Below are 24,217 nucleotides of genomic sequence, written 5' to 3'. Positions count from 1 at the left end.
TTTAAGCAATTACAATGAACATTTAAGCTTTCAAGCTTCAAGAAGGTTGCAAAACACCATGATAGTATCAACTTATGTACGACATAGAGTTCAAATGAAGTCAAACAATACTTTTTATAAGGCAGAGTTTATCTGGACCTCAAATATACAATGGTTTGAGGCTGGAAAAATGACACCCACACCTGTTATAAAAGAGCCCCTTATATCCCCATATAGGTAATTTTATCAGGCCTGATCCTTGGAGTGGCTGAGAGACATATAACAGCCAGCAGCAGATGAAGACTTCCACAGGTGCAAGCCAAACCTCTCTAAACAATACACTGATTTGACACTAAAGGCTGTTTTTCTCTCTCTCTGTATTGACCAGTATTTTAAATGCATTTGAAATATTGAATGCTATAAATTGGTAAGCTGTTCCGAAAATCTCTTTGACCCAAACAGATGCAGATTTGACTAGTGCAATGCCCGAGCACTGAAACCACTCCCACAACTCTCACACACTTCACACATTCCAACTGCTGTGTGGATTTCAACCTAACAGCTGGCTGTGCTTTTCACTCTAAATAACACACACACAAAAACCCTGCAAAATATTCAGCTGGGACAACCACGCAATAAAATAACAGTTAATAAATGAAACACATCTATACATATTATTTAATTAAAAAAGAAAAAAAACAACACTCAAGTAGCAACTTTGAACAAGAATTTCATAAGAGATTTTTAAAAAATTGTAAGCATACATATTTTAAACATAACTAAGTATATGGTGCTTGTATTCTAAAAAATAAAATAAAAAAGTTATAGAAAAAAGAAAATGAAACTATATACACACACACACACACACACACACACACACACACACAAACAAAATAATAAATACATAAATTAAATAAAAATAAATTAAAATTGGCCAGAACAAATGTCATGTTTTGTATGACCATGGTGAGGAAATCTTTGTATATTTCACCAATCACCAGTCACTTAATGTCAATCAACTCTGCGGCTGTTGTTTAGGCACGGAAAACCTTTCACCTTGAACAGGGGATGCCAGCAGGGGAGGCATGTCGTGATGTTCAAGAGACAAAGGGGTAGCTTGGTATTATGAAGGTCAGAGGGTTACATTCCTAATTGCCTTGAAAACAAACTGCAAGGGCAAGAAGAAAAAAAAAAAACTGGACTGCAAATCTCCCGAGTCATGAAAGTAGGACATCCAAATACAACAGATCCAAAAAGTTTTTGGACATTTACATCACACTTACAAAATGTATAAATGTCACTGCATTAGGTTTGAAAGCATTAGTTTCAAAGAATGAACACAAATAAATTTATGTTTATTGACGGACAATTTAAAGTATGCAAAAAGGGTTTAAAAAAAAAGCAGTGCTTTAGATGCTCATAAAGCAGTATGTCATGCAATTCCACACAAAATAACATTAAATGTTTGGAGATGCCGACATCTTTGACACATGTCCTAGCCTTTGCACATTAGGATTGTACAGCGGTATTTGGTGGGCAGTGACGGCAGATTTCTTGACACGGCTGATATCTAGGGCAGGTCAAACACAACAGAGGCAGTATGGTTAAGTGCCCTACCTTACTTAAACAAACCAAAAAAAATGTTTTCGGGAAGCTGACGCGTTTGCGTGCCAGGGGACGGCGTGACTGCAAGATATGCCTTCCATCAATCATGCGCATTGCTTTTTTTTTGTTGGAGACTGGCGTGGATTCTGCAGCACGGGGAGCATCAGAGCCCTTTCTGACATATGACATATACACAGCTGCTGGTGAAGCACAGGCCCCAACACAAACTGACACGCCAAATCCCAAAGAAAACAAGGGGAGCTGTCTCCAGTCTGAGGATTGCTTTTCAACATCTCATTTGTAATGCAACCAAAAGAACAGCTGGGGATATGGGGGCGGGAGCCATACCAGGCAGAAGAGCGCCGAGCCAACAAGTCAGAATCGCAATACGCGGGAAGCATTTGGAAAAGTGAAGCACAGCACAGGCAGACAAAACAGCAGAAGTGTTATTGTAAGACCTCTGGTGTGGGGGTCAGGCATGCGACCCAACCTGGTCCTCCATACTGACCTTTGACCTTTTCTGCTGAACACTGGCCAAACACAGACCACCGGCCCACAACAATGAGCTATTCAGCCTATGCTATGACCAGGAAGTGCGAGTGAGCGTGTGAAACGTGTAGGACTGATTCCCAGCAGCTATCAGCGGACTGTTTAACAAACTTCCCATTTGACAAAGATTTATTGCTTTGGGACACAGCATTTGTAAATCTGCTATTGTAATGGGAATATAAAAGCTGGCATATGCGTGACATCTGTAATCGCCTTTTCAATTCCAGTCTGGGACAGCCAACATACTGGGCACCATGGCTGGAAATTAACAGGGGCTTAGAGGAAAAATAGGACCATAATAAATAAAAATTTAAAAATTCTAAGTTCCACTCCAACAACTGAAGTCTATTAGGGCTGTTGCAATAAATTTAAAATAAAAAATAAAAATTGTGAAAAGTGTTGATTATGGCATTACTTTTAGATCTGCTTGCATTGCATTAAATAACTTTACAATTTATTTATTTATTTTTTTTTACAAAGTTTCTGCTGAGCTTATGAATGCAATGCCCAATCAGAGGCATTTAGATTAGTCACTGCTGAAAACAGCACAGTGTGGGGCTCACTTAAGTTCAATCAAAATTAATAATCATTATTACTCAATCATTAAATTCAAGAGCAATAATAAAAAAAAATTGTCATAATACTGCGGGCATTCCCTATAATGAGTTCCAGTCTTTTTTTTTTATTATAGTTCCTGCAGTTGTTAATACATATTACCTTTGAGATGATTTATACAGTCTGTGTAAATAAACATAAATGCCATGTCAGATGCAGCTTCTGTCCCACCTCTGCAGTGTAAAGATGACTTCTGATATCAATCAAATGAAATAATTTAACAGTCTATACAGTATTCTGATTGATTAAAGTAATTTGTTAAATTCAAATATTTGACATAAAAGTCAACTAGGATACGTTTAATAAGGTAATAATAATAATAAAAAAAGCCTTTACTCAATTAAAATAAATAAATAAATAAAATCCCCTTACAGAAAAAGTAATGTACTGAACTTGCTGGGCACAACTGTTTGGTGGACTCATGCTCCTAGTCACACGTTTAGCTAAATGTTTGTACAACCCCCAATTCAAATTGGGCTGTTTTTCTCTTTTCACACTCCCATCATTACGAGCACCTCCCCCATCGAGTAACAAGATCCCGCACCAGCATCTAGGCACCGTGAGGTGCCAAGGCCAGAGAAGAAACTCCCCAACCTGCACTGCTGGATCTATGAACTTCAATTAGCCACCGCAAGATACACCATATGCCACACACCCCATGATCAGAGACCTTTTGGTCTCTTTTTATGGTCTAATCAAAATCACATTAGCCAGACTGACATAGACCAATATTTTTTTTTGAGTCATCGTTTTTCGATGGCTGGCATCAGTTGCTAGCCATCCCAGGTGAACAAAAATGTGTTTGCCTTCAAAATCTACAGTACTGACAATTGGTCATTTTCATTTTAAATATTTTCAGTGATTTTTTTTAAACAACTGAAATCTAGCATTTGCTTATGTCTCATTGATAAAACCATAAAAATGCATATACACTAACATTCAATATTTGATAAACAGAAAGTTCCAAAGAACAGCATTCATTTAAAATAGATGTCTTTTGTAACTTTAAAAATATCTTTCCTCTCTTTTCAATCACGTTAATGCATCCTTGCTGAATAAAAGTGTATACATTTCAATTTAAACTAATACTTTATGCAATATACAAACTAACCAAAATAGTCAAACAGCATACTCTTTGATTTATAAAGAATGAATTAATAATGAACCGAAAAGAGTTTCAAATAAATCTGAAGGCGTTTGATTTTTTATGGTCTGTTAGCCTATATACTTCAGCATCACACACGGAGGTTTGTATCTTGGTAAAGCAAATGAGACCATTTATTTTCCCCAACCATTTTCCGCCTCATTACAGAACAATGTCCCTCACAGTCTATCGCAAATGGGAGTAGGTGACACAAAAATGGCCACTATGTAAACACCATTTGACTTCACAATAAGTATTTTATTGGGCCCACTTAACAACCATTCCTTGAGACTTCCTCAATGGAAATGAGATTTATAGCCTTCTTTACTAACACAGGCTATCTTAATGTTAAACCAAGCATCCAACCATCTAATTGGTACTAGTGACTGTGTTTCTAAGGTTTAGACCATGAGCAACACATAACCCATGCTACACAAGTAGAGGAAATTTGAGGATAAAGGAAAACTGATAATAATCAACCCTTCCACTGTTCTGAGACACATTAAAGTGGGATGAATGGAGTTACCAAGTGTAACACTGTGTTTCTTAAACACAGTAAATTAATTTCCTGGACTTCTGATGGACATAAACCATGAGGTGGAAAAAGGAAAGGGTAAAAAAGAAGAAGAAGAAGAAGAAGAAGAAGAAGAAGAAGAAGAAGAAGAGAAAAAGTGAGGGGGGTTGGGAAAGGTGAGAAAAATCACTAAGTTTGCGACTCCAGGTCTTTTTTCCCCAGAGAAGCAGATTTAATGTCCGTCAGATTGGTGTTCATAAGAGTGTTTACTTTGCAAGCAGACCATCTTACTGTTTGCTCCACTGAGATTTCGGATCCACACATCTTCACAAGTATATCGACATTTGCTGCAAGGGTGGTCTACATCAGTGTAAACAAATCAGCCCGTGCCTACAAACACTTCAGCCCATATTCAGAGCTCAGCCCCCACTTCCAAGACCCCATATGTTCCCAAAAGACTCCCTTAAACTCTTCTCCTCTGGAAATACCCCCCGCACAAGCCCAATACTTGAGTAAAAACATGAACAGCAATGTCTGCATTACTGATAAAGAACCAGACACAAATGTATTTTTGTTTACTGACGTTATTCCTGTCAGAGGACATAATTCATGTCGATATCATCTGAGAAAACAAAAAATGGGAAACTGTAACTAACAAGGCTTGAGGGTCTTAATTAGAGCCTCTCAGTGTCTTGCATACAATGATATCCATTCAAGCTATGAGACCATTGCATCATATAAATGGCACACTTTAAGGTTTTTCCCGTGGACAAATTGTTGAAATTCCACATGGGATTGTTAAACTCTGCTTTCTGGCATGGCTGGTGAACGGGCCAAAAGCGATTCAGATGGGATTGGATGCATATTGCATTTACAAACATTCAAAATCGCCAGCTGGAACGAGTGGACAGTGGATGGAATCAGATGTTAAGTCTTCTACTTTGAGACGCCTAGACCAGTAAACATTGCAAAGGCTGCACAAGTGTATTATTTCTTTGGCAGCGCTGCATGAACTGCACTTCCGTTAACAACAGAAAATGTTTGTCATGTGATGTGAAGCACTTCTCTCACGTCAAGGACAAAAGAACCTTACTCCACAGGTCCTGCACAAACTATCTTTTCCAAATGACTTGAGTGCTGTTGTAATCTTAAATAAAAGTGCAAAATGCTACAGATACCGTTAAAATTAAAACTGACTTTATTTAGTTTTTTAATGAATTTTATTGCATGTACTGCTTAGCAGTGCACATTATTCCAAAGAAAAAAAGCGTCTTCCTTTTTTTATCTGAATGCACTAGATTAGCAAGTAAAACATCTTTCTTTTTGGCCTGGCTTTAAACACCACAAACAATTCTGGATGGGGAAAATGGCTTACAATTGGGTTTTCAATGTTGACTTTAAAATATTGTTCCAGATGCAGCTGTTACATTGTAATACAGTGCAGAAAACAGAGTACAGAGTATAAATGTATTTAATCAGTTCACCCAACAATTATATTTGTTCATCTTTGAAATTTTAATGAAATAAGAGATCGCTGTGCCTCTATTTATCCAAAACTTTCACGTTTTAAAAAGTGCATTCATATTCCCATATGAATTGATATGTCTTCTAAAGAGAAACAATCACTTTATATGATGAATAGATTTAATTAAGGCATTTCACATCAAATATGGTCACAGGCAAATCGACCTCACTGGTCGTCACATGACAAGAAAGCATGTCTTAACTTCCATTTACCATATTTGATGTTCTTTATGCATTGATCAGTGTTTATATATGTATAAAGCCTAAATTAAATCTTTGAATAAGAAATGTCTTCTTTTGTGTTATGAGGATGAACAAAAGTCTTAGAGGTTTGGAACGATATAACAGTAAGTAACTGATGACAGAATTTTAAATTTTTGGATTAACTAATTAGCTTGAAAACTATTTATAATAATTAACCCCCCCCCCCCCCCACCCTTTTTATAATTTGTCACAGAGAAAGTAGTATAAAAAATTAGACCATAATACATGAACACAACTACACAGGAGTCTTTATCAAAGGCCATTTTAATTTGCCTAATCACACATCTGTATACTGAGGTCTTCTTCACCCTAGATATAAAAGCAGAGATACATTTTGGCAGAGCTGAGATCTCTGACCATTCAAACTGCCACTTCATTGCGTCTCATCAAAAAATTTATTCTATGAAATGCTGCAGGATCATTTGAGCAATCTTCAATGGACAGATCAGATTTGTGTTCTGTCAGGTGCAAAACAAGTCGGTAACAAGCGCAACATATCAAACATACCCGCAGCTTCACGTTCAGATACGATCAAGGCGGCAAATTGTCTGCGCTTCCTTACAAACACAAATCTTCCTGGCTTGGGAGGCAAACCTTCGCTATTGCACAGCAAACATACATAATTGGCTAATCTAATCGCATTGCTTTCTGCATTTCTGTTTACTTTTGGCTAAGCGTCTCCATGAAGGCCAGGGCTATGTGACCGTGAATGCCACATTGTTCAGGGCCCCTCACAGATGCAATCTGCACAGACGTCGCTTGGCCTCTCTCTCCCTCGCCAGCTCCGGTGACAGGCTGTTGAGTCTGAGGTGTACGCTAACGCAAAAGGGAGACTCCATCACGCTTCACATGCAGCCCTGATGGAGTGGAGTCAGTGAGCTGTACTATCTGCCCATCAGCGGCCCTGGCCCCCATTCAGCCCATTATGAATGGAAATGATGGTTCGTTTCAGTCCGAAAGGAAGACCAGAGAATGGCTAATGCGAGAGGACTGCATTCAGCAAACAATGCCAGCTACAGAACCCGAAAGTCTCAAGCTCTCATTCTGGACCTGAACTCAATAGACAGGTTAAAAGAATCCTTCAAGGTCCAGGATGATTGAATTCCAACTCAGCAGATGAAAGAGATGGACTAAACTGAGATGTTTTCAGGCCTTCAAATAATAAAATACATTTTGAATTAAGTTTAGCCTGTCAGTTGAATATAACATCTTATTAAAGAGTCTTACACAAGGTTTTTTTTTACTAACGACTGAACTTTGACCATGATTACTTTTCTATGCACCAAAACCAAACAATAAAGATACATAAAGTCACATTAAGACAGAAAAACTTAAAAATGAAAGCAGCTTAATTTTTTTTATATTGCACAAACAAGATAAACAATTCTTTCCATTTTTTGAGTTTTAACGTGAGTGTTAAAAATGTTTAGTTAAGCAAATATGTTGCTGAATTCATTAAACATACAGTTGGAATTAGTCTAAAGATTTGGTACCTTACAGATTTGTTAGCTAATGAGCTTAAATTTAGTTAAACGTTTTAATGAAAATCTTGAGCATACAGACAAGCACACATGACATGCATGTGACTGTAACTAGACAACTGTATAATGTTCATAAAATCAAGTAGTGATACAATTACTATAAAACTATGTTGTATTAATCAAGATTATAAAAATATCAAAACATTATTAAAGCATAAGAATTTTAACAGCAGGTCACCCTCTTCCAAGTTTTTAAACAGCTAAACTTTTTAGGACAAATATATTTGTACTCACCTCTAGCACAGTCTGTCATGAAAATAATGTCAAAAATGAAGAAAACTATCCAAAAAAGTTCCATGATGTCCCTATTAAGGTTCTCTGGTTATTCAATCTATCAAAGAAATAAAGCTGTTAGTGAGAACAAGGATTGGTAAATAAATAAACAGTGCTATGCCAAAACACATATGAACTTATACTGTACTTTTGTAAATGTGTGTAATTGAATTACATTTCTAACACCACTTAAGTTGTCTCATAAAAAAAGCATTGCCTCATTAAATCACAAGACGACATAACCTGCTACATTGAGATATTTTATTTTGTGCAGTAAAAACTACGTGCTCTAAAAGCTGTTCCAAGTGGGTAAAGGGTACTTTTTAAACCATAAAACATGCAATAAAATATTCGAAGTCAAACATGCAAGACTTACCAACAGTTGAAAACGTTCATAAATCTGATCCTTGCGACTGATAGATGAAATATCATGCTTACATCCTCCTAAAACACTCCAGACAATTCATGCCTATATAAAAACTGGGCGCTACATCAGAAATCCTCATGCACGCAACACTGGATCCAGCGAATTCAAACTGTTTAATTATTACGCAAAACTGTATTCCTGGACGCTCTTACGTCATGTATTTTCGCGCGACACTTTTTAATACACGCGCTGATCGCTCGCTGTAAACTTCTGTGGATGACAGTCACCGCGCACTTATCGCCCAAGCAGATCAAATACCATTCGAATGATCTCCATAGATTCTTCAGAAAACAAATCACAACCGACAAATTATTTATAGCACCTAAGTTTGTACCAAAACTGTGTTTTAAATACCGTTAGCTAAATATTTCGCCGTCCAGACACACGCAACACACACACGCAGGATTGTTAGACAGTCCAGCCCTACGGCCAACTTTAGACCAATCACAGTGAGCCTATTCACTCTTGCTGTTTAACTCTTTCACAATAATAATAATAATAATATAGAAAACGCTTTATCATTTTAAATTATTACTAATAGTCTAATCGTCATATCATTAATAAATAATAGTCTTTATCAAATGAAAACAGCTTATAAGCAAAATCTCAATTCCAGTTGTAAAATATTATAGTTTTTCCACGTACAGTTACTAAATCTAGTAGTAGCCTACCGTTTACTGAAAACTGACTTGGACAAATGTCATTTGAACAACGGTCTGACATTCCAAAAGACCTATAAAAATAATTACACAATCACAATAGTTTGCACAAGAGTCTGAGTGGCCTAAGCGATAGTATCAACTAAAGTCAGCAAACAATACTAAAAGAGTCTTAATTTGGGAAGCCCTCGGTAAATACAGGTTGAGACGGCTGGATTAACATCTCACATCTGACATTAGTCGTTATTTATTATGATGATGTACATGGTATAGGTAATTTTGGAAGTGGTGTTTTCAAATGTATCGGTGTACTCTGTTCGGCAAATCCTGAGCATACTAATAAGCACATGCCATGCATTTTCGTTTAGGGTTTATATATAGGCTTTATATAGGATGCAGCCTATAAGATGTTTACATATATAAGAACGTTGTAAAGCATATACAGTATAGTTATTCACATACTCTACATTAAATGGGGTGGTTATTGTTATTGTGTTATTAAAGTTATTGTGGACTGAGTAAGAGTATAAAATCTATGCAGCAAAAGTCCCAGACATATAGCTCTTTTAAGCAGTGCTCATCACTGCCCTCAGCTGGGGGAGAAACAAGCCCTCTAACCGGCCTTTCATAAAACCTGCTTTACATGTATGGAACACGTGCTGACATCTCGTGGTGGTTTTTCAAACTGACAGTGAAGTGACCAAGGTATTGTAGACGGACAAAAATAAATAAATAAAAATAAAGTATATATATTGAAATTATAATTATAATTCAAATACATGAATTATGACTGTTGACAGAAGAATAGACGATATTAAACTGAAAAAGCTAAATAAATAAATTAAAATGAGAAAAATCGCAAACTAAAATTTTAAATGAAACTGAGAAAAACTAATTGAAAATATTAATAAAACAATAAAAAAATAAAAAATAAAAAAATATACTGGTATACATAACAGTAAAATCACGTAGAAAATACTTAACCAGAAGTAACTAGTTCCACTGTAACTTATTATAATTTAAACATTGTAACTAGTAAGGTCCTAAATATGGATTTTTTTTAAAACATATATACCAGTTTAAGCTTGTAAAATATTTTAAGTTACAAAAGAGTTGTTACAGTATTTCATTCTGAAATCTGAATTTTTCTATATATTGTCTAGCAAACAGACAATATATATTGTTAGCTCCCCAAAAATGAAAACTGTTGTTTACATTTATTCATTTAGCAGATGCTCTTATCCAAAGCGACTTACAAATGAGGACAGTGGAAGCAATCAAAAACAACAAAAAGAGCAATGATATAAAAGTGCTATAACAAGTCTCAGTTAGCTTAACACAGTACACGTAGCAAGGGCTTTTAAATAATATAATAAAAAGAAAACAGAATAGAAAAAGAATAGAGCAAGCTAGTGTTAGAGGTCTTATATATATACACACACACACACACAATTGAAAAATAAAAGAAAAGAAAATAGAATATAAAAAGATTAGAAAGGTAGATTTCTTATTTTATTATTATATAATTTTTAAAGAATATAATTAGAATAGTGAGTGCTTAAGTTAGAGGGTCAAATAAAAATGGAAGAGATGTGTTTTAAGCCGATTCTTGAAGATGGCTAAGGACTCAGCTGCACGAATTGAGTTCATTCCACCAGGAGGGAACATTTAATTTAAAAGTCTGTAAAAGAGACTTTGTGCTTCTTTGGGATGGCACACTCAAGTGACATTCACTTGCAGAACGCAATTTTCTAGGGGGCACATAAGTCTGAAGTAACAAATTTAGGTAAATGGGTGCAGAGCCAGTGGTAGTTCTTTTTCGTTCTTAATGACTGCCAGAGGCAGTGCTTCCCACTGAATATAATCTCTCTTGCTCATGCACAGGTCGAGTCTAATAACAACAAAGTCATCACATGACCAGGTACGTCACGGGCATCCCCTCTATTTAACCCCGTGACATCCTGCAAACTGTCCCTATAATTTTCTCGCATACATGCAAAGATTGCAGGTCGAAGGAAAAACTTAAGAATACTTGGATTCCGTCTTTCACAGCCTCGTAACAATCATTTTTGTTGGAGCTGAGCTTTTTGCGTCCTCCAGAGGCTGCGGCGGATTGAAGACAAACTTACCTTGTTGGAACACGTCTGTTTATTCCGATCGCAGCCAGAGCGCAGTAAGTTGCTTACATAAGCATCGGATGTGGTTTATTTTATGAAACGTGTATATATGGCATCTCAGAGTGGTTTCGCTTCATAGAAAAGCCATAGCGATTAATTATAGCGAACAGTGAGAGTGTGTGCGCTCCAGGAACAATAATATATTTCTCGTTACAGACCGCGGCGTGCACTGCAGCTGGTGGTAATCATATAGAGCATTCAATTAGGTAAGTAATATATATATTTATAATTTCATAGGTAGCTATGAATATGACAAATTGAATTATTTTTTGTTTGTTTTTCTTTGATATAGGCATATATTATATTTTTTTCTACTGCTACCTGGTACTTCTATCAACAGTGGGCTAAGTATTAACACTAGTTTGGCTGTTAAAAAAAAAAAAATATATATATATATATATATAATAATAATAATAAAATTCAGTACCTTACCGTTTTTTGTAGCACCCAGAGTGTTCTCGCTTGAGGTTCAGTAAAGCATTGCTGTGGCAGTATGGAACAGCTTAGCCTGACATGCACCGTGTGCAGGGCCACCTTACAGCAGGACGATGGACATGACTGCTGTCCATCCTGCTTAGGCTTGGAACATTTGAAGCAGGGTCTCACTGATGATGCCTGTATGAATTGTAGCACTATGTCGTGGGAATGGAGAACTTCCAGACTAGCTGCAGTAGAGGCACTCTTGACCTCAGATGTGCCTCAGCAGGGAAAAGTGACAGCTAAAAGGAAGAGGGTGGAAGCAGTGAGTGTCTCCACCAGTAAGAGAAATAGAGATGATTTTTAGCCAATAAAGTGGAGGTTTTTACCTCAGAGTTTGCCCAGATTAAGTCTCTAATATTGAATCTGCAACCAAGGAATGCACCATCACAGATGTTGGGAAATCCCAGTAAGGAATTACCTATTCCTGAGGAGGATATGCTGTCAATAGCAGCCTCTCAAAACCAGTTTGGTGAGGAGGGTAATGAAGAATTCCTATCGGGAGTCCACTCTCAGTTCTCTCATGATGACTCTCAGAACACGGCACGGGGTTCAGCGGAAGGAGTGGAATCTGATCAGGATGTAGTGAGACAAGCCATCCAGATTGCGTTGGCACAATTAAGCCTGGACACTGCCCCTATAGTGGCAGCTCCCTCCAGTGCCTTTTTCAGAGGGACGGCAAAACCATCTGCTCTTAGCATTCCCCCATCCAAAGATTATATTGAGGAACTACAGAGGTGCTGGGCTAATCCCAAGTTACTTACTCATCATACCACAGCAAGCAGGGCCCTGGCGGCTATGCACGAACCAGACTCTTATGGCCTGGGTCAGATGCCTAAAGTGGATCCATTTATCGCTTCTTTCATCTTATCACCGGAAGAAGCTTGGAGACCTAATGCTCGCTGCCCGCGACCTCAGTGCAGAATCACGGACAATCTTCTTAGTCAAGCATACAATACTGCAGCGCGCATGGGTCGTATAGGGAATTCGCTCTCTCATCTTATGCTGGCACTATCTCAGTCTCTCCAACCTATTGGGGGTGATCCTTCAGTCCAAATCCTAAGCTATGCGTCATTGCAAGCGTTTGCATTCATGTCAAGAGAATTGGGTAGACTCATGTCAACACTCACTCAGGCACGCCGCCAAGTATGGCCGGCAAATTCTCCATTGTCAGAGGCCTGTAGGAGATCACTTCGGGATCTCCCTGTAGTCCCAGGCCAACTGTTTGGACCAGCAGCACAGCAAACTCTGGAAAAGGGCATTGAGACGCATAAGACAAGACAGCAGTTGGCAGATTTAAGAGGGACTCCACCATCACAATTTAGACAAGGGTATGGGGGACGGTATCCTACTCGCTCTCAACCTTTAGTTCGCTCAAGTGCTGTTCAGAGGAGCCAGCCAAGGCAGCTAGACCTGCTTGGGCAGTACCCTAGAGCACGAGGACAACAGTTAATTTGGGCTCCAAGGGGCAGGGTGCCAGGTCAGTGCCCCCCCAGAGATAATAAAACCCAGGCTCGCAGAGCATGAAGTCCTGGGGCCAACTGTCGGATGTTTTTCACACCAGCAGCTCAATTTCTGGAAAGAAAACACTTCAGACCCTTGGATAATAGCAACGCTATCTCAAGGGTACAAGCTGCAATTCCGACGGCGGGCTCCTGCTTTCAATGGGGTCAAGATGACTACTGTCAAAGACCCCAACAGCTCACTGGCACTGGCAAAACAAATAGCCGAACTCCTAGAAAAGGACGCCATAGAACCAGTAAAGTGGTCAGCACGGCTAAATGTGTTTTATTCAATGTACTATATAATTCCGAAAAAAGATGGTGGCGTACGGCCCATTCTTGACCTTTGTGGCCTAAATCAGTCCCTCAAGGTTTTACCATTCCACATGCTACGCACAATGGAGGTCCTTCAGGCAGTCAGACCACTACAGTGGTTTACCACAAATAGACCTGAAGGATACTTATTTTCATATTCCAATTGCACCACAACACAGATGCATTTCAAGGTCAGGTCTATCAGTTCTGGGTCCTAACATTTGGGCTGTCTCTGTCCCCTCGGGTGTTCACCAGGTGCATAGCTGCAGCATTGTCCCCAATACAAGCCAGGGGGGTGCAGGTGCTTCCTTATCTGGACGATTGGCTCCTCTGTGCTCCATCTCAAGAGCAGGCAACAGAACAGACCAATCTGCTGATTTCCCATGTCACTCAGTTGGGTCTCAGGCATGGGCGTAGGTTTAGGGGGGGACGCTAGGTACTAGTCCCTATCAATATTTTGAGATAGCAAATTTGTCCCCACCAATATTTATCAAGCTGCTTTGAACTGCTATCTGGATCTTTGCACTGCTATTTGGATCGATTCTAACGGCCAGGACGACGACAGTACAAGAAACGCCGTAATTTGATTGGCGGCGGGGAATCTGACAGGCTACACGCGCGGGCCGGGACTACTTTTGTGCTTGCACTAGCAGCGAGCGGCTGGTGTGTGTGTGTATGCGCGCGCATGTTGACGACAACGACGTTGCCATGATTATATCAGTCCACAGTGCCAAAATGAGTACTTAGCTTTATTTGCCAACACAATTGTGAGGGAAATTGCCTCAACAATCAGGTCCTTGTCTGTGCTACAGTTTTCAATCATAATGGATGGTACACAGGATATACAGGGGAAAGAGCAGGTTTCCATATGTCTCAGATATGTGGATCAAGACCTTGTGCCGCAGGAAGTCTTTGTGGGATTGTATGAGGTGCTAGGGACAACTGGTGAGCAGATGGCTAAGCTAGCTATTGATGTGCTCCTGAGATTGAATATTCCAATCTCTGGCTTGCGAGGTCAGACTTACGATGGAGCAGCCAATATGGCAGGGAAATTCTCAGGAGCACAGGCAGTGTTGAAGAGAGAACAGCCATTGGCTTTGTATGTGCATTGTGGTGCACATTGTGTTAATCTAATAACACAGAGTGCTTGCAGTGCCTCTACCTTACTACGTGACACATTGCAGTGGGTCCATGAGCTTGGAACTCTGAGCAACCAATCAGGGAAATTCAAAGAGGTATTGGCTAGCCATCTAACATCTGAGGGGCCTACCAAAACAGTTAAACCTCTGTGTACAACTAGGTGGACAGTGCGTGGTCAAGCTGTTGATACAGTTCTTAGCCAGTATGAAGCTGTGTTGTGTAGTTTGGAGGAAATGTCCTCTGTTGGTTCTCAAAATGGCACTAGAGCCAATGGTCTCCTAGATCGCTTCCAGAAGGGTAATACTGTTCTGGGACTGCTGGTAGCATCAGAGGTGCTGGGAGAGCTTGAGTGCTTAAACAAATCTTTGCAAAAACAGTCCCAAACAATTAAAGGCATGCAAGCTGCTGTTGACTATGTTAGTTCAACTCTTCAAGAAAAAAGGAGTGAGGAAAAGTTTGCAAAAGTGTTTGAGAAGGCAGTGTCAATGGTAGACTCCATGGGAATTGAACCGATTCAACTCCCTCATCAAAGAAATCCCCCAAAAGATTCACTGGCGGGGCAAGTCAGCATAAGCCAAAAACACCAGAGGAATACTATAGAATAGAATTTTACAAGGTGTTGGACTGTTTGGGCATTCAGTTCAAGGAACGTTTTAACCAACCAGAGTTACAGAAACTGAAACAGATCGAGAATGTTTTCCTCACTGGGCAGATGGATGATGTGATTGTACAGTATCCAGAAATAAACATGGATATTTTGAAGGTTCAGCTACCAATGTTTCTTTCAAAGCATACAATCACATCAAGTGATGAAGCTGCATGCATTCTGAAAGCAATGCCAAGTGAGGTGAGATGCTTATTTGATGAGGTTGAGAAGCTTGTTAGGTTGTTGTTGGTCGTCCCTGTGGCCTCAGCTGAACGAAGCTTAAGTGCACTGACGAGACTGAAAACCTGGTTACGATCTACTATGTCTCAGCAGCGCCTTAATAATGTAACTGTATGTCATGGTCATCAAGAGGCCCTTGACAAAGTCGACCTTAACGATGTAGGCCAACAGTTTGTATCTGTAAATGACAGACGTAGGCATCTGTTTGGAAAGTTTAGATAAAAGGATAGAAACAAGAAAATGCAGTAAAATGTGGAAAGTATCCATAAGGGAGTTATAATTTTGAGTGCCAAATAGTAGAATAAAGAAGTTTTTATGCTTTGTTTTTAGTTTATTATGCTTCAAAAGTTCTCAAAGTCTACCTCTTGCAACATTGTTTTTTTTTTTTTTGTTAATAAACCGTATGGTTGTTCAGCATTTCACGTTCAGAATAGCACAAGACCTTCTGACATGGGCCTTTCCTCGGTTCACAAGCATCAGGGCAATGCATATACCGGGAGTGTTGAATGTGGTGGCAGACTTCTTGTCTCGCCACAAACCTTTGCCAGCAGAATGGAGACTCAATCCAGAAGTAGTTCAGATGGTTTGGCGGCAATTTGGCAGAGCTAAGGTGGATCTCTTTGCCTCGGAGACCTCGACCCATTGCCCCCTGTGGTTCTCCTGGACAGAGAAGTCCAGCCCGTTGGGTCAGGATGCGTTTGCACATGCCTGGCCAAATCTTCTACTGTATGCCTATCCCCCGATCTCATTAATTCTGCCAACTCTCCACAGAGTTCTTCAAGGGCACCACAGGATGCTACTAGTGGCACCGAACTGGCCAGGCAGGCTTTGGTTTCCAATGTTATGCCGGCTTCTCAATGGGGAGCCCTGGGGCCTTCCCAGGAGGCAGGACCTGCTCCTTCAGTTGCAGGGGCAGATTTGGCACCCATGCCCAGATCGGCTACAGCTCTGTGTCTGGCCATTGAGGAGCCAGAGTTACTGTTTAAGTCTTTTGATGTTAAGGTGCAAAACACAATCCTGAATTCTAGAGTACCTTCCACCAGGAATATCTACGCTTGTAGGTGGAAGCTTTTCACGGACTGGTGTACACCGAGAGGGTTGATCCCAGACCACTGCCCGGTGCCAATGGTGTTATGTTTTTTGCAGTCGCTTCTAGACAATAACAGGGCTCCCTCTACCCTAAAGGTATATGTGACTGCAATTTCTGCCCAGCATGTAAAGATAAATGATCAATCACTAGGGTCACATATTCTAATCACCCGCTTTCTGAAAGGTGCTCAGTGATTGCACCCTGCTCCAATGGAGCATTGTGACCTGAAGAGGCTTTCAATAAAGACAGGATTCCTTTTGGCAATAACGTCAGCCAAACGTGTTGGTGAGCTCCACGTATTGTCAACCAATATGTCCTGTATGCGTTGGAATGCAGATGGAACAATTATGTCCAGTGCGAGCCCTTCGGGGCTGTCTGAGTACCACAAAGAAATTGAGACAGTCAGACCAACTCTTTCTCTGCTACGGCGGGCCAAGAAAAGGGCAGCCTCTGTCAAAACAGAGGTTGTCACATTGGGTGGGGGAGGCCATTGTCCAGGCGTATAAGGCCAACAACATGACATTGCCAGCCGGCATAAAATGCCATTCGACGAGAAGTATCTCAACGTCTTGGGCAGCATTAAAAGGTGTCCCTCTAATGGTCATTTGTGCAGCGGCTAATTGGTCTTCCGCTGATACCTTCTCCAGATACTACAGAGTCAATGTGGCCACCCCTGGTGCTATGGAAACGGCAGTCCTGTTGGGACCCTCAACTTCGGCTAAAGGTTAGGAGTAGCCTCCTCGTGACCTTGTTGTTATGAGCCATCCAGTGGGAAGCACTGCCTCTGGCCGTCAGTAAGAACGAAATAGAACGAGAGTTACGTATGTAACTACGGTTCTATGAGTTCTGGATGACCGCCAGAGCACCCTGTCCCTCGGAGTCTTGCGAGAAGGTTCTGTTGAGACAGTTTGCAGGATGTCACGGGGTTAAATAGAGGGGATCCCTTTGACGTACCTGGTCATGTGATGACTTTGTTGTTATTAGACTCTACCTGTGCATGAACAAGAGAGATAATATTCAGTGGGAAGCACTGCCTCCTGCAGTCATCCAGAACTCATAGAACCGTAGTTACATACGTAACTCTCGTTTTGTAGGCAAACATCAATGCCTTGAATTTTATTGCGAGCAGCTATTAGAAGCCAGTGCAAATTGATAAACAGAGGTGTGACGTGTATTCTTTTTGGCTCATTAAAAACTAATCTTGCTGCCGCGTTCTGGATTAATTGTAAAGGTTTGATAGAGCTGGCTGGAAGACATGCCAAGAGAGCATTGCAATAGTCCAGCATGGACAGAACAAGAGCTTGAACAAGCTTGTTTAGAATAAAGTCTCTGCACATTTCATAAAAAAAAAAAAATCTAGTACTTAACAAAACATCTTAAATCCCATGAAATAAAGCAATCAATTAGCGATCAAAATGTTTATTGAAATACATGTCATGGTTTTTACATTACTAACCCCTCTTAACTTACAGATCCTTTATACATTAAAGTATATACAAATATTGACATTTAACACGTATAAGTTGGCAAACAAGCCTTGTTAGCTTTAGTCCTCCAGTCACCTTCTGCTAACCAGTCAAGAAGAATTTACCATTCACTTCTCTGATCACTGAGTAAATGATCAGTTGAAGAGGTCTTCAGAGATGAAAGAACATTTACATAGTCAGCATTTATTGTTTCCTCAAAAACTCATTTGAGTGCAACAAGAGACTTCTTGTCTCGCCACAAACCTTTGCCAGCAGAATGGAGACTCAATCCAGAAGTAGTTCAGATGGTTTGGCGGCAATTTGGCAGAGCTAAGGTGGATCTCTTTGCCTCGGAGACCTCGACCCATTGCCCCCTGTGGTTCTCCTGGACAGAGAAGTCCAGCCCGTTGGGTCAGGATGCGTTTGCACATGCCTGGCCAAATCTTCTACTGTATGCCTATCCCCCGATCTCATTAATTCTGCCAACTCTCCACAGAGTTCTTCAAGGGCACCACAGGATGCTACTAGTGGCACCGAACTGGCCAGGCAGGCTTTGGTTTCCAATGTTATGCCGGCTTCTCAATGGGGAGCCCTGGGGCCTTCCCAGGAGGCAGGACCTGCTCCTTCAGTTTCAGGGGCTGATTTGGCACCCATGCCCAGATCGGCTACAGCTCTGTGTCTGGCCATTGAGGAGCCAGAGTTACTGTTTAAGTCTTTTGATGTTAAGGTGCAAAACACAATCCTGAATTCTAGAGTACCTTCCACCAGGAATATCTACGCTTGTAGGTGGAAGCTTTTCACGGACTGGTGTACACCGAGAGGGTTGATCCCAGACCACTGCCCGGTGCCAATGGTGTTATGTTTTTTGCAGTCGCTTCTAGACAATAACAGGGCTCCCTCTACCCTAAAGGTATATGTGACTGCAATTTCTGCCCAGCATGTAAAGATAAATGATCAATCACTAGGGTCACATATTCTAATCACCCGCTTTCTGAAAGGTGCTCAGTGATTGCACCCTGCTCCAATGGAGCATTGTGACCTGAAGAGGCTTTCAATAAAGACAGGATTCCTTTTGGCAATAACGTCAGCCAAACGTGTTGGTGAGCTCCACGTATTGTCAACCAATACGTCCTGTATGCGTTGGAATGCAGATGGAACAATGGTGACATTGTGGCCTAACCCCTCATTCCTACCCAAAAGGCTCTCAACATCATTTAGGAATCAACCAATTGCATTGGTAGCACTCAATCATTCTGTGGCTGACACACAAGATAGCAAACGAAACAATTATGTCCAGTGCGAGCCCTTCGGGGCTGTCTGAGTACCACAAAGAAATTGAGACAGTCAGACCAACTCTTTCTCTGCTACGGCGGGCCAAGAAAAGGGCAGCCTCTGTCAAAACAGAGGTTGTCACATTGGGTGGGGGAGGCCATTGTCCAGGTGTATAAGGCCAACAACATGACATTGCCAGCCGGCATAAAATGCCATTCGACGAGAAGTATCTCAACGTCTTGGGCAGCATTAAAAGGTGTCCCTCTAATGGTCATTTGTGAAGCGGCTAATTGGTCTTCCGCTGATACCTTCTCCAGATACTACAGTCAATGTGGCCACCCCTGGTGCTATGGAAACGGCAGTCCTGTTGGGACCCTCAACTTCGGCTAAAGGTTAGAAGTAGCCTCCACGTGACCTTGTTGTTATGAGCCATCCAGTGGGAAGCACTGCCTCTGGCCGTCAGTAAGAACGAAATAGAACGAGAGTTACGTATGTAACTACGGTTCTATGAGTTCTGGATGACCGCCAGAGCACCCTGTCCCTCGGAGTCTTGCGAGAAGGTTCTGTTGAGACAGTTTGCAGGATGTCACGGGGTTAAATAGAGGGGATGCCTTTAACGTACCTGGTCATGTGATGACTTTGTTGTTATTAGACTCTACCTGTGCATGAACAAGAGAGATAATATTCAGTGGGAAGCACTGCCTCCTGCAGTCATCCAGAACTCATAGAACCGTAGTTACATACGTAACTCTCGTTTTGTAGGCAAACATCAATGCCTTGAATTTTATTGCGAGCAGCTATTAGAAGCCAGTGCAAATTGATAAACAGAGGTGTGACGTGTATTCTTTTTGGCTCATTAAAAACTAATCTTGCTGCCGCGTTCTGGATTAATTGTAAAGGTTTGATAGAGCTGGCTGGAAGACATGCCAAGAGAGCATTGCAATAGTCCAGCATGGACAGAACAAGAGCTTGAACAAGCTTGTTTAGAATAAAGTCTCTGCACATTTCATAAAAAAAAAAAAATCTAGTACTTAACAAAACATCTTAAATCCCATGAAATAAAGCAATCAATTAGCGATCAAAATGTTTATTGAAATACATGTCATGGTTTTTACATTACTAACCCCTCTTAACTTACAGATCCTTTATACATTAAAGTATATACAAATATTGACATTTAACACGTATAAGTTGGCAAACAAGCCTTGTTAGCTTTAGTCCTCCAGTGACCTTCTGCTAACCAGTCAAGAAGAATTTACCATTCACTTCTCTGATCACTGAGTAAATGATCAGTTGAAGAGGTCTTCAGAGATGAAAGAACATTTACATAGTCAGCATTTATTGTTTCCTCAAAAACTCATTTGAGTGCAACAATATTCTTGATGACAAAGTAAGAATCTGAATATGAATTCAGATCAAATAAACAGACAATGAATGAAAACAAGTTAACTGTGAGTGACAGTTAAAGCTAACAAGGCTGGTACGAAGGCTATACAAACAAATGAGAAAAGATACGGGGGGCAACGTAAAAGTTGTCCACCAGATGAAGGCAATGCACCCCAAAATATCATTACAGGCTTACAAATCTCACTAAACAAGAATTGAGACCATCACAGCAGGAAGCTATTTTGCTCAAGACTAAACTAACATTACAAGATCCAACTTGTGACAGTTGGTCATTCATTTTTTTTATTTGAAATGAAATTTAATGACGAATTCAATACTACACACAGTACATTTGACAAAAATAAAACAAAAATATTAAATAGCAGCCTTAAACTATAAACCCAGACTACTCAATGTCAGGATATATTCCCAAAACTCCTTCACAAAATATGTTTATATATATATATATTCACAATTTAAAAATAGTTAATTCTAAGTGCCCTTTCAGTTACAACAGAATCCCAAAAGTCAAAATAATGCCAAATATCATCTTGGCATTGATGTGTAAACTTTCAACCAGCCAGTGAAAACATGACGCTGTGAAGTTGTTTCATGAGAGTGTACTACAGAACTTTGTCAGATGGGCTTTTACCATTAGATATATATTGGGTGATACTGTTTGTGTGTGAGTTTCTTTCTACACGTAGGGCAGCTGTGAGCTCTGCTGAGAGAGTCGCGGATGCACTGACTACAGAAGAGGTGGCCGCACTTTGTGGACACCATGAGTCGACCACTGTCGATGATCTGAAAATGGGATCAAAACCAGACATCTGAATTAACCAGAGAAACACATTATATTATAGAGTAAAAGAAATACTTACAGTTCAATTAAAAAGTTGACTTCAATCCAAAATCAAAATGATTTATCGATTTTCTCATTCTCATATCATTGCGAAACAAAATAAATAAATGCACTGTGATTAATTGCACATACAATAATTTACCTCTGAATAACCATCCATGCAAACAGGACAGCTAACAGCCCCTGGTGTAGACCTACAGACAGCACAAAACAAATCAACTCGAGAAGATGTGTATACCTTGTAGTGCATATTAACTGTCAAATGTAAAAATTCACAAAGCTGCATCCACAAAATCTGCATATGAGGATGAAGACCTATAGCTCTAACGTGTGCGATGACGGATGGACTGTGCGTACCTGGCTCGTGAGCTGGCATGTAGAGAGGACAGTAAGCCTGGACTGAGTCTAAGACTGGACTCTTCCTCTTCATCACTGCTCAGTACATAACTCTCTGTGCCCTGTCCGCGTCTGCTTTGCACACCTGCACACAAACATGAATGTAAAAGCGGCTTAGTAGGACAAAAACACACTTATGACATTTTTTGATAAAAAATTCACTGCCACTACAATAACTGTTCTGTGGCACACCCGACCCTAGTTTGAATTCATATTTAATGACAACTATATTTATCTGTATTTAAGAAAAGTGCTTTTATCCAAAGCAACTCACAAATTAACCATTCAATTACATTAATAAAAGAAAACAGAACGATACATTACCATCTTCCACAACCTTTATCCCATGGGATGATGATAGAAAGGAGAGACAGAAAATAAACAGAAGGCATTAAACATTCTCTTAATAAAGCACATGCTTCATTCAAACCGTTACTGTACAAAGTTTCAATACAAGTGTTCAAGACTCACCACAATGGAATCATTATTGGTGAGGTCAACAACTGCAGGTTCAGACCCTTCACATGTTAAATCAACCACATCTCCACCTTTGACAAGACAACGTGAGAGAGAAACGTTAGCATTTCTTTTCAATTAAATTGACCAAGATAATGTTATCCAAAATATAGAAATATGATCGTTTTCCTTATCTTATTGGACATTTCTTGGAATAAAGAGACATAATTAGTTAAAATTTGTAATGCAATTTCTTGGTTATGTGAATTTCAGTGTACCATAATTTCCTATTCCTGTCAATCATCATCCAAAGTATATTTTCCAGTCATTTTTCCAATAGGGACGTTTAAAAATACTTTGATAAAGAGTTGTAAGCCGTGGACTGAAACATGACTGTTGCACTCTAAATGGGATTTTATTGGTACAAATTTCAACTTTCAACTGGAAAGGTATACTCTAAATTCTGAATGTCGTCCAACCAAATGAGTGTGATAGACCATTGCTTGGAAGTTTCTTGTTCATTGTTTACAAATTTGCAAAAACAAGGAATTGCTGTTCGCAGGAACTTTACACCAAACAACTCCTCATGTTGCTTGTGAGGCTATGAAATAATTTAATCATTGAAGGACACATATGGTAAAAACAAGTTTATCAAACTCACTGTTAGTCCTGTCACTTTCCAGCATGTCGATGGTCTCCATCGCTGTTTGAGACATCTGGGTCCGGCTCCTCTTGCTGTTTCCACGGCGGGAACATGCAGCAGATGATGTTCGTCTTTTCCTCTGTGTCTAAAAACAGGAGACACAAGTGGTTAGTATTACTGTTGATGTTTGGTAGTGCACACACAGGAAAAGTGCAATACATCAAGCTGCAGTTATTTAAATGCAATCAGAACTAATCCCGTGGTTATTCATACTCACAGCAGTACTCATGTTGACTTGCGTTGATCACCGAGAAACTCCAATATGCCTTCAAATATTACTAAGCCACCAGATAATTCCTCTACAATTATAATGACTGTTAAAACACAAATTAACCATAAGACACAAACTCTATTTATAAATATTAATCGCCTGACAGTGTGTTAATGCAAGACAGCAACTACAAATTTAATCAATTTTAAGATGTCTGCGTTTTTAGGCATCGCGATACAAGCACTCGTTTTAAATAACGTATAGCTTTAGTCTCACAAGTTAACAAGCTTGTGTCAAATATCGTGTGTAAATAAAGGAAAGAGCTAAATATCTCAGCATTTAGGCCAGCTAAACTTATTAACAGTCATAGAGACCGTGCAGTAAGCATTAACATTTGTTTTGTTATTGTATTAACAATAATAAATACTGAATAAGAATTCATAAAAATAACTGTCAAAGTGTTTTAAATGCCAGCTAGTTCGCTAACAAGCTAACATGATCTGTTCATTGTTAGCTGACAGCTAACGTTAGCTCGATTCTTACTGCTCTAGAAAATTCCGTTTGATTAAATTATTGTTTAAAAAAAGCAGTGTATAACATTTATTATTAAATTAATATGTATTAAATCAGCATTATCGTCAGTTTAACAGAATAGCCGGTTACATACTCAGCACTCTCCAAGTCAGTCCACAGCACAGCACAAAAACAGCAGAACAAGACACACAATACTGAACACTGCGCCACCTGTGGGGCTGTATGTATGTATGTAACGTTATTGTTTGAA

At 39.8% G+C, this 24,217-nt stretch overlaps 2 protein-coding genes across 2 annotated transcripts in view; both read right to left on the bottom strand.

Moving 5' to 3' along the window:
- fgfrl1a (fibroblast growth factor receptor like 1a) overlaps positions 1 to 8,847 on the bottom strand; it is a 54,183-nt gene extending 45,336 nt beyond the window's left edge. Inside the window, exons 1-2 of the mRNA XM_059516455.1 lie at positions 8,385 to 8,847; positions 7,970 to 8,066 (exon numbers count right to left, since the gene is read on the bottom strand). Coding sequence (XP_059372438.1) covers positions 7,970 to 8,033 — 64 coding nt within the window. The 5' untranslated portion in view covers positions 8,034 to 8,066; positions 8,385 to 8,847. The remainder of the gene's footprint in view (positions 1 to 7,969; positions 8,067 to 8,384) is intronic.
- An 11,643-nt stretch (positions 8,848 to 20,490) lies between these two features.
- On the bottom strand, positions 20,491 to 24,209 carry rnf4 (ring finger protein 4). The gene is made up of 8 exons (XM_059516467.1): positions 24,101 to 24,209; positions 23,440 to 23,536; positions 23,181 to 23,307; positions 22,535 to 22,611; positions 22,388 to 22,400; positions 22,025 to 22,148; positions 21,810 to 21,861; positions 20,491 to 21,609 (listed from the first exon to the last, which is right to left on the bottom strand). Exons 2-8 carry the CDS (start codon positions 23,449 to 23,451, stop codon positions 21,460 to 21,462), a joined length of 555 nt encoding a protein of 184 aa, XP_059372450.1. The 5' UTR covers positions 23,452 to 23,536; positions 24,101 to 24,209; the 3' UTR covers positions 20,491 to 21,459.
- Between the last annotated feature and the right edge of the window lie 8 nt (positions 24,210 to 24,217).

The sequence above is a fragment of the Carassius carassius genome, chromosome 29 (assembly GCF_963082965.1).
Source record: "Carassius carassius chromosome 29, fCarCar2.1, whole genome shotgun sequence".
In the NCBI taxonomy this organism is placed as follows: Eukaryota; Metazoa; Chordata; class Actinopteri; order Cypriniformes; family Cyprinidae; genus Carassius; species Carassius carassius.
The sequence above is the reverse complement of the archived record's forward strand: the minus strand, read 5'-3'. Positions and strand labels throughout refer to the sequence as shown.

Excerpts from the sequence above, each read along its gene's own strand:
- rnf4 (XM_059516467.1), bottom strand. Across the intron at positions 22,612-23,180 it reads GGAAAGTGACAGGACTAACA|GTGGAGATGTGGTTGATTTA; the intron begins GTGAGTTTGATA and ends GTCTTGTCAAAG. Across the intron at positions 21,862-22,024 it reads CATGCCAGCTCACGAGCCAG|GTCTACACCAGGGGCTGTTA; the intron begins GTACGCACAGTC and ends TGCTGTCTGTAG.